The 10,389-nt window shown below is 49.5% G+C and overlaps 1 protein-coding gene across 3 annotated transcripts in view; it reads left to right on the top strand.

Moving 5' to 3' along the window:
* The window catches only part of ELP3 (elongator acetyltransferase complex subunit 3), a 106,838-nt gene that overhangs the window by 92,724 nt on the left and 3,725 nt on the right, over positions 1-10,389 (top strand). Inside the window, exon 10 of one of the 3 annotated variants that reach the window (XM_035895410.1) lies at positions 5,913-6,220. The exons of the other annotated variants lie outside the window; for them this stretch is intronic. Within the exon in view, the coding sequence (XP_035751303.1) occupies positions 5,913-6,169 (257 nt within the window). The 3' untranslated portion in view covers positions 6,170-6,220. Of the gene's footprint in view, positions 1-5,912; positions 6,221-10,389 lie in introns of those variants that run through there. 3 annotated transcript variants of the gene reach the window in all.

Genomic DNA, 10,389 nt, shown 5'->3' with positions numbered 1-10,389 from the left:
ATTCTATGATTCTATGATTCTATGATTCTATGATTTGCTGTCCCTGGAAGTGCCCAGCACCACCAGCCAAAGCCTGGGTGCTCATCCAAGGAGGGAGAAGGTGACACAGCTGAGAGCTGAGCCGGCGAAGGGACCCGCTCAGTGCTGCTGTCATTCTGGCTGGCCTTCATGGCCTTCGTGCCTCTACTTTGAAGACGTGGAGCACCACTGGCCGATACCCGAGTGGCTCTGACCAGCCCGTGCCGACACACGGCTTAGCAATAACCAAGTGCGAGACATCCGTGCGTCAGAGCTTGCCTGCGCCGGGCAGCCTGGCTTTACGCTGCGCTCCTCCTGGCTCCGAGCATGCTCAGGGCTGTTACACTTTGCTAGCTACTTGCCAAGTCCTTCATCTCCTGCTCTTCTTTGTGAGAAGAGCTGGGGTTGTGCCAGACTGACATCCTGTCCTGGCACCAAAATACCTGGCTTTGACTCCGCGTGTAACGTTGCTGTTCTTGTCGGGTTGTTGGGGTTTTTTTTTAAAGGCTATGTCTCCTCCTGTCTCGGGGATAGCCGCTGGCTGTGCACGTGGATTTTCAATGTTACCGTCTCCATCTCTGTACGGTCCACCGCTGCCTCTGTGTGCCCTTCGCACGTCTTCAGTGCGCGTGAAAGACGCTTTCCTCCAAACTTTACACCACTGGCACGTACGGAGCACAGGTAGCTGCCTCCAGCTTCACTTCCCATGGACGCAGCAGAGGCTGGTGGTTTCAGTACCGGTGGCTTTTCACAGTGGCAGCACGTGGCTTATTTATTTTACCTCCGTAACCTGAGTTTCTTGTATGAAGTTACGGTGGGGCTACCGCTGAGTATTGCCTTTATTCACAGCAGAGGAATTGAAGGTATCCAGCTATTGAGTAGCTGTCTCTATCCCCGTCTACCTAGCCTAAATCAGCTACCAAAAGGAGAGGGACCTGCCGTGTTGTCCGTAAAGGGCTGGCTCTCACTGGTTGCCCTTGGCAAGCGTGCTGGTGAGCTGCCTCCTTGGTTTTAGTGAATCGGAAAGCTGAGATGTTGTGGGTGAGGCTGCTGGCTACTCCAAGGGCAAGGACCAGGAATGCACGGACCAAATATTTATGCGCCCTAAGACCACAAACTACTTTTGAAACACTAAAAGCTAGCTCCATAAATACAGTGCTCTTGCACGGAAGAGCTTTTTCGGCTGCAGTATCTGCTGTGACGTCTGTCAGCGTTATCTGTTTGTGCTGGCATCGGAAAAGCAGACTAGCTGGGCTTGTACCAACAGGATTGTCTCCTTATCTCTGTACAGAAGACGCTTGTTTGGGGCTAGGGGGGGGATGAGATTGAATTCCCCTATCGCAGGTGCTTGCCCTGTTCACACCGAATGCACCGGGGTCCGTTAATAAGCACCCTTCCCTTTCTCCTTTAACGTGCAGGCATTTTGTCACCTGTGCCTCCGCCGTCCCCGGTAGCCTTTAAACGAGCCTCATTTGTAATTTACTCCCGAGACTGGAGAGGTGTCTGGAACCGCAGCCAAATCCGCACCAGCACGCTTCATCTTCTGAAGCAGTAGTTTAATGTCTCCCTGCAGCGAGATTTCACTCCATCCCGGTGACGTAGCAGCCTTATCAGGGCGGTGTGGAGGTCTGGCACCGCTGCCGCTCCCCGCTATAAGCTAATTACTATGCGGCAAGATGATCAGTTTTTCCCCAGACCAGGTTTCTATTTGTGTTCTGTCAAGTAGAAAATTAACATGGACACAGGCCAGGGATGTTTCACGCCTGAGTGCGCCGAGGCTGAAGGTGGTGATGGGAAGGCAGGATGGATTTCTGAATGGTAGGCGTGGAGGATCAGGTGATGTCAAGCGTCGCCAGCCCGCTTCATTAGCCAGATCATCAGAGAAGTTGAGTAGCTGGGGAAGAGCTGGAGAAAAATCGCCCGTAGCGTGCACAGTCCTCATTAACGGCCCATCTCGGTGTGCTTTGCTCAGAACGAAGCTGAACAGTATTTCTGCAGAGCAGGTAAGGGGTGTTTGTTGTCTGCAAAATTTGGAAGCAAGAGGCTAGCTGGTATTAACTTGTATTAACTGTGTTAATTCATAATTTGCCATGCTGGAGCCTTTTCAGGCCCTCCTTGCACTGCAGGGATGCAAACGTAATGGATGTTTGAGTCACCCTCTCCACTTGAATTGCTGGGTCCAGATGAACACACAAACTTGTAGGAGCCCTATCAGCAACGTGCAAGAGGGACAATAAAGCGAACACCAGCAAAAGCGAGAAGAGATCATAGAGTCGTTTAGGTTGGAAAAGGCCTTTAAGCTCATCAAGTCCAACTGTTAACCTAACCCTGCCATCCCACCACTAAACCCTGGCCCTAAGCAAAAGGATCATAAAGGATTTTTCTCTGTCCAGTCATTCTCACTTCTTTTTAATCAATAGCATTATTTTGTGAGTGTTCTGATGCTTTTATTAAAAACACGTGTGGTGATAACCTTCGGGTGGAGCCACCTGAACTGCTGAGTGTGCCTATTGCTTACAGGAGCACATGGCAGGGATTCCTGCTAGGCGTTTGGGGTCTTTCTGCTCTTCTCTCCCACTACTTTTACTCCCCAGAAGCCATTAACATCTGATGTAGCAATCTCCACTAGAAGATGTAGTGGAGATTGCTGAAGCTACACTGAAGCTGTAGATCTACAGGAACTTTATAAGTTGTTCTTCAGTACAGAGGCATCGTATTTATAATGAGCTCTTCCCTGTTCTGATGAGTAAGAGGGGAAGTTCAGAAGAAAAGGCTGGTTTCTGACCCCTACCTTCCTGCACTGGACGGGTACTGAAACAAATTCCTGAAGCCGTGTGCTATGTTTTTACCATAAGGGTGATGAGACCCTGGCCCAGGTTGCCCAAAGCAGTGGTGGATGCCCCATCCCTGGAAAAAATTCAAGGTCAGGTTGGACTGGGGCTGTGAGCAACCTGATCCGGTTGGAGATGTCCCTGCTCTTGGCAGGGGATTGGACTAGAGGACCTTTGAAGGTCCCTTCCCACCCGAACCATTCTGCGATTCTCTGATGAAATAGATGCATGAGGATGCTGCTGATTTAATGACTGGTAGGCTCACTCTCAAGATTGCTGAGTGTTTCTTCATTGGCGTTTAAAATCTCATAGCCCATAGGAAAGAAAATCGATCGTGAATGCCTCACATGCTCGGTGAGTCATCCTCAATCCCCAATCTCTCAGTAATACCTTACCAGCTGGGTTGGAATATTTCGGCAACCATCTCTGGAAGAAGCCTCAAGACATTACGTAGCCTGTAGAATCTAAAATCTCACAAATATTTAACCTGACAAATTTGGGGTTGAGTAGCAGACACATTTCATCGTCCCTGTCTCTCTCTCTCAATGCCCGGTGGCAGCACTTTGTTAAAGTGTAAGAAAAGTTGCAGTATTAGCTCTTAAATATTTAATTGTGCTTGGTTTAGAGTCAGAAGATCTGTCGTGTCTGGCTTCATCTGTTGCCGTTAAAGGCAGTGGTGGCGTGGTGGCTTGCTCTCTCCTGACAGTGGATGCTTTCAGTGCAGCTGGGTTTGGGCAGGCCTGTGTAGTAATTAATGAAATATTGCTTCTGTAATAAACAGATCAATGAGATGTAATCTCACCATCTGGAAGCTCTTGGATGGGTCTTAGCTGCAGACTTGCCATGTAAAAATCAGTTCTAGCCAGGGCATCTCCCATGTGCAAAGAGGCACCCTGAAATTTGAATGCTGCAAAATCAGTTCTTTAATTCTACCATTAATTTCATTGTTTTTATTAAAAAAAAAAAAAGATATTGGTGACAGTCTTGGGTTTGAGATTCGGGCTTAAGAACAAATCAGAAAATCCCCGAGCAATCCATTTGTTAATATGATAAAGATTTTATCATAGAATCATAGAATGTTTTGGGTGGGAAGGGACCCCTAGAGCCCACCCAGCCCAACCCCCCTGCAGGAGCAGGGACACCTTGAACCACATCAGGTTGCTCACAGCCCCGGCCAACCTGGCCTGGAATGTTCCCAGGGATGGGGCCTCCACCCCCTCTCTGGGCAACCCCTGCCAGGGTTTCACCACCCTCATGCTCTGGTTTTCCTCGTTAGCTCTGCACCTTCACCGACACAACAGATTCTGCAAGGTGAAGGACTGGGGGGGGGGTACGGTGTATCTGCTTGTTTCAGTAAAACTTCATAAGCAGTTTGTTGAATTATTCTGCCAAGGTACTATAACCCTTGCAACCAAAATACCTTTCCAGAGCAGGGCTGGTGTGTCTGTACCCCGCAAAGCAGTGGGGCACGCCAGGCTCCCAGCCCTGTAGTGTCACCCCAGAAACTTGCCCCCTTAAATTGTATTTGGTGCTTTGGTGTTTGGCAAGCCTACCCCAGCAAATTGGGAGAACTGGCCCCGAAGCCAGTGTCCCCAAACATCCCTCTCTCACCTTGGTTTCTCCCTTCATTTTTATTTATCAAGAGCTGACCACAAGCTGGAGGAAGGGTCAGCTCTGCCAGAAAGGGTCTGCATCTCTTTGTGTTTGCATCAAATCCAGAGTGGATTTAGATGGAGCAGGGATTGGATTGGTGTGGGAGGCTGGAGGGACACACACGATGCTAGGGATATCGGGGCTTTCTGCTTGCGGGTCACAGCTTCAGAAAGAATCCAATCTCAAATCTGAAAGGCCATCGGTGTTTTGCAGTAGTGAAGTGAGTTGTTGAGCTGATGAAGCGAGACCCAGGCTTCAAAACTCTTTTTGATCGCAGACTTGCTTTGTGCTTTCAAATTACCCAGCTGCCTGGGATCTTGGCGCTTCTTCTGGGACGTGGCGATGACAGTACCTCCCTGCTAGACGGAGATGTCGTGAAAATAGTAATTTAAAATCTCTGGGAAGCAATCCGGGCGGGAGGAAAGCACAACTTGCATTTGACAGAAAAAAAACAGAGGCTTTCAGGTGCGGATTTGTCTTCCAGGTCCAACAAACAGCAACACACAGACTAAATACAGGTTAGGCACCGTTGCTCGGAGTGGGCTCGGTTCTGCTAATCGTTGGGCCCCCGCTAGAGAAAGGATTATGAAGTGCTTCACATGGGGTGATATTAAGAGTCATGTAAGTACATAAAGATGTATCTAAATCACAACTCTGAACTGCGACGCTAATTAGCTCTTTGTGGTTGCTGCAGCAGGAGGAGGTCACAAAATACTGAACTCTCCCATCCCTGGCTTTAGTCCTTCCAGGGACTGTTGGAACACATGGGGAGAGTCGTTCTGTGGGGAAAATGCTTCAGACCCCTGTGCTGCGATGTGCTTATGGGTGCAAAAACAACATCAAAAAGAGTTTCCGGTGCTCCGTTTTTAAAGCAGATTTATTGAAATAAAAATATTTTAAATTATCTTTAAAAAAAAAAAAAACCAACATATTCCTATTTTCCATTCGCGTTGCCTGGATTATGTTTTCTGATGGCTGCCAAAATATTAGTAGTCCTCAGTAATTCTCAACAGAATCCGTTGTTCTACAGAAAAGCGAGCGTGTTTATGTTTCCTCTCTATGCTAACTTGAAAATTGAGAGTTTTGTATTTGCACGATACTGGGTAACGTTTCCAAAAGCTCCTACTTCTAATTTTCATAGGATTTTTATCATAGGATTTTTATCTCCCAGTGTCTTTAGGAACTTTGGGGAAATGAGTTGCCAATTATCTAATCTTAAAAAGAAAAATAAATCTTTGCTGCAGGGGTTGATGTAAGGATTGTTCCTTGGTTTCTTAAATTAATAACTCCTTTCTGACTGCCCCGACGCGCCCAGGTTTGCTCAGCGCTGTTAAGAATGTTGGTTTTTTCTCTTTCCTGGGTGCTGATAAGGCGTTTTGGTTATCTCAAATCCTTTGCCTTTTGTTGCAGTTCTCTGCGGTTGGTTGGTAGTGATTCACATGAAGCAGCCTCGTGTTTTCCCTGAAGATAAAATCCAGCGTGGTGAAAAGCGCAAATGCCAAAGCAAGCTAACTGGAGGTCAGGGATGGATCTGCTGTGCATTCTTATCTCATGCATCAGTTCAGAAATGTGGTCTGTGGTTTTTCGGTCAGCGTCCAGTACACAATAGACAAGAAAACGTTCCCTCATCTTATTTTCCTACCAGTCTTATGTATTTGAAACCCTAGTTTTGACCCTTCCTTGTATAAACAGATCCTGCCAACTTGAAGAGCAAGGGCTTATCATGGAATCATAGAATATTTTGGGTTGGAAGGGACCTGTAGAGGTCATCTAGTCCAACCCTCCGAAGCAAGCTCTGGATGCTTGCCCGAGCGGCTGCCGAGTGCCGGTAAGTGTTGGCTTTGCTTTGAAGTCCTACGTGGAGCGTAGGTTTTGGATAGCAGTGGATTTCACAACAAGGCATTTGTTTGGCAGCTAGGAAAGTCTTGTCTTGGACTTGGTCGAGGTCAAAGCAAGGAAAAAACCTAAAACTTCTCTTTTCGTAGCCTGAGTTTCTACCAAGACCCATAGTAAAAAGAGGATTGTGTTTCCTCGCTCACCACTGACGTCAGGCTCCCAGTCACCCGACCCCAAGTCTTGGGAAACTCTAAAATGTGAGCTTTGTGATCTCTGAATGACGGCCTTTGAATCCTCCTGATGCTTTGGCAGCCTCTGTCTGGTCATGGGAGACACGCTTGGAGGCCAAGGAGGTTCTCTCGGAGCTCTTGTTTTCTTTCTCCGCTTTCCTAGCTGTGTTGAAAAGGCAGATGTTCATGGTCTGTCCCCCGGCACCAGCTGCTTCCAAGCCTCCTGCCCAGCTCTGTGCCGTTGCTGTGTTTTACCAATGTCCCTGGAGGTGACTGTAGGTGGCTGCAGAAGCATTTGTTGCTTCCTTCCCTCTGCCTTTTCAAACCCACAAAAATGACGTTCCAACCGTGGCAGAGCGTTCCCCTCGTAGAGCATCGCTGCGCCAGCAGCAGCGCTGGCAGTCACGGGGCGAGCGTCCTTTCTTGATACCAAGAGAAGAGGCCTCAGCCGTCCCAAATCCCCGCGGCTGGCTTGAGACTCACTGCTGATTCCGGGTGAAATTCATAGTGCTTTGGCGAACGTGGCATCGCCCTTTCCCGGCCTGTGCCTGCACTAACCACAAAATCCTTTTCTCAGCACCCTCAAAGGACAATCCTACTTCCCAGAGATCCTACGGACGATCCGGGTGTCCGTGCAGTGAGCCCTGGGCTCTCCCTTCCTCAGGCAAAGCGCCGAGCCAGGTAGTCACTCCCAAAAAAAACCTGGAAGAGGCTTCGCTATCGCCGGAATTGCAGCTGGCACGTTAATGGATTGAGGCAATTCGGAAAGTTCAGCTGACTCAGGTTCACTGCCTTGCACACAGGGCCCCGCTCGCTGCTTCTAAGAAATCTTTTGAGGGGGAAGGAAGCTGCGAGACATGATACGCCTTGACTGTGCATCTTCGGATAAGATTTTAGTCGTTGCCAAAAGATGCGGAGGCCTGTGTAGAGATAAGTCCCTCGTGTGCCTCAGTAAGTCTCTGCTATGGAAATTTTATGAACTATTAGTAGCTCTTTAATGATCCTGAAAACAATCTCATTTTCACTTAGTTCTGTGCCTAGTGAGCTGTGGTGAAGGAATCTTTGAGGATACTCAGCCTCGGATGCTGCATCGCAATATTTCTGCGTGGCAGGGCTGAGTCAGAAGGGTGTATTTATGGGCTCTGCACAGAAAAGGTCATGGGCAGGGGTTGCTGCAGATGGGCAATGAAATCTGATTTCTGCTGTCCTCTGGGTAGCAGTCCCGTGCCGGCCGCTTGCCCTTCTGGGCTGGAACAGTGTTTAACCCTGACGCTGCGGTCACTTCACTCTGTCCCCTGCTACAGGCAGACTTTTAAAATTTATTTAATTAATTTTGAGGTTTCAATGTTACAGTGAAAAGCCAGGTTTGGGGTTTTATCAGTAGGGTTCACCGTTATTCAGATGCTTCCAAAAGAAGAGAACAAAAGGCGATTAAATTAACCAGCAGCCGTTGCCAGAGGATGTGTCGTTTGAAGATTGCGGTGAGGGACGCTTCCAAAAAACCTCAGCTGGCCCCTGGCCACAGGTTTCCATCCAGGCAGGCAGGATTGGGGCCCCTGCCCTTCAACCAAACCACTGGTGGTGAATCTGGAAGTGGCTGGTTGGAATCTGCTCTGCTGAGTTCAAGCTAAGCTCTCCTGCAGAGTTTGATATGGAATATTTAAAATTTAAAACCCCTGTTTTAAAGACCCAGAGTGAGAAATGCAGCCAGTTCTGGCATGGAAAGTCAAAAAGGTTCCTGGGTCAGCTTTTGGCCTTACTCTTCCACTCCTGCGTGATCTTTCTTTCGTGGTATTTCTTGGATGATGTTGCTTTTCACCGGAGAGCACGGGTGCAGCTTGGAGCCATGGGCAGAGCGCTGCCTGAGCCGGTCCCACCAGCTCTGTGGTCTGTTTGCTGTAAATGAGAGCAGCAAAGATTTGCGAAGAGACCTTGTGCCACCGAGACCTTCCTTTCAGGTGTGCCCAACGGGCAAGTACTGAGGGCACGCTGGGCATTACGGGTTGCTTCTCCAGCAGGTACCCCTGAATGACTTGTGAGCAGATGAAATGGCACGTTGTTTTAATAGCTGTAGCTCTGATTTTCTTCTGACTGCATGCTGGTTGCTTCTCCAGCAGGTACCCCTGAATGACTTGATTCAGGGGTTGAATCAGAGCTGTAGCTCTGATTTTCTTCCAACTGCATGCTCATAACTCTCCTTGTGGTCAGAAGCCAGCAGCGTAATCCTCCAACTTTGGAGTTTTGGACTTTGCATTCGTACAAAGTTGCAATAATTTTGCAGTGGAGAGGTCTGTGAAGGTGGATTCCTTCTGCGTGACTTGCAGGCAGTTATTAGTGTCCCACAGATCTTTTATTCCATCGAGCAGTGCCGACTGTGTTGCACTTCTCTCATGGATGAGGAAGGCTGTGGATGGTTTCTGGCTGTCAGCCTGCTTTTAATCCCACGCTTCAACACCCCGCTTCTCTTCCAGTTGTGCCATGCCGATCTCAAAACACCCGTCCTCCGTGCTGGTTGTGATTTCCCCAATATGCTTTGACTACGAGGAGATACCTTGGTATTCGTGGCAACCTAGTGAATATTGTAGGCTGGGTTTGTTAGCTTTTGGGTTCAGAGCAGCTGAAGTGAATCCCATCCTCATCCTCTTTTGCTGTGCATCAGTTTGGCTCGTGGGAGATTTTTGTGCATTTCGGCACAGTTCATTTCAGAAGAATCTAAGCCGCAAGCTTTGCTCTGGGTGCAGATCAAACCCAGTCCACCCTCTTGAAGGGGGCAGAGGGGTCCAAACTACCTGACGGGAGGGTGTAGTGAGGTGGGTGTTGGTCTCTGCTCCCAGGGAAGGGGCGATGGGACGAGGGGCACCGGCCTCAAGTTGTGCCAGGGCAGGGTGAGGTTGGCCATGGGGAACAATTCCTTCCCCTTGGGGCTGTCAGGCACTGGAAGGGGCTGCCCAGGGAAGGGGTCGAGTCCCCAGCCCTGGGGGGATTTAACAGCCGGGCAGAGGCGGTGCTGAGGGCCAGGGTTTGGGGGTGGGATGGCAGGGGTAGGGGAACGCTTGGGCTGGGGGAGCTTAAAGGGCTTTGCCAACCTAAACCATGCTGTGATTCTATGAATGAAAGGCTTTTTGGCTGGCTTCAAACCAAGCATGTGATGGGGACGGGCAGTCCAGGCTACCAAAAATCCAGTCTGAAGTCACCCACTCCAGTCATATACAGGGTAGAGGTGTGGGCTTGAGCACCGAGTGCTTCCATCTACCGATCTACTCCTGTCAGGCCAGATGAGACTGTAAGAAGCCCTCGTCCCGTTGAGCATGCACCTCCACGCCTCCCTGCTTTCCCCCACTTCCAGACATGGATGCTAAGCAGCCTCCCACGGCCCCGCTGCCCTGGTGGTCCAGGGGACGTAATCCTGGACACTTGGCTTCCACTCTTCAGGACACAAACCCAGCGGCTGCTTTTTGGGGTGTTGTGGTGGGTTGACCCTGGCTGGACGCCGGGTGCCCACCAAAGCCACTCTGTCCCTGCCCTCCTCAGCTGGACGGGCAGAGAAAACACAACGAAAGGCTCGTGGGTTGAGATAAGGACAGGGAGATCACTCGGCAATTACTGTCATAGGCAAAGCAGACTCAATTTGGGGAAATTAGCTTAATTTATTATCAAATCAGAGCAGGGTAATGAGAAATGAAACCAAATCTTAAAACCCCTTTCCCCGACTCCTCCCTTCTTCCTGGGCTCAACTTCACTCCCGATTTCTCCACCTCCTCCCCACCAGCAGTGCAGGGGGATGGGGAATGGGGGTTGGGGTCAGTTCATCCCACGCTGTC

This window comes from Egretta garzetta, unplaced genomic scaffold (assembly GCF_000687185.1).
Source record: "Egretta garzetta isolate BGI_Z169 unplaced genomic scaffold, ASM68718v1 scaffold325, whole genome shotgun sequence".
Classification (NCBI taxonomy): domain Eukaryota; kingdom Metazoa; phylum Chordata; class Aves; order Pelecaniformes; family Ardeidae; genus Egretta; species Egretta garzetta.
Note: the sequence above shows the minus strand (reverse complement) of the source record. Positions and strands in the feature narration are given on the sequence as shown.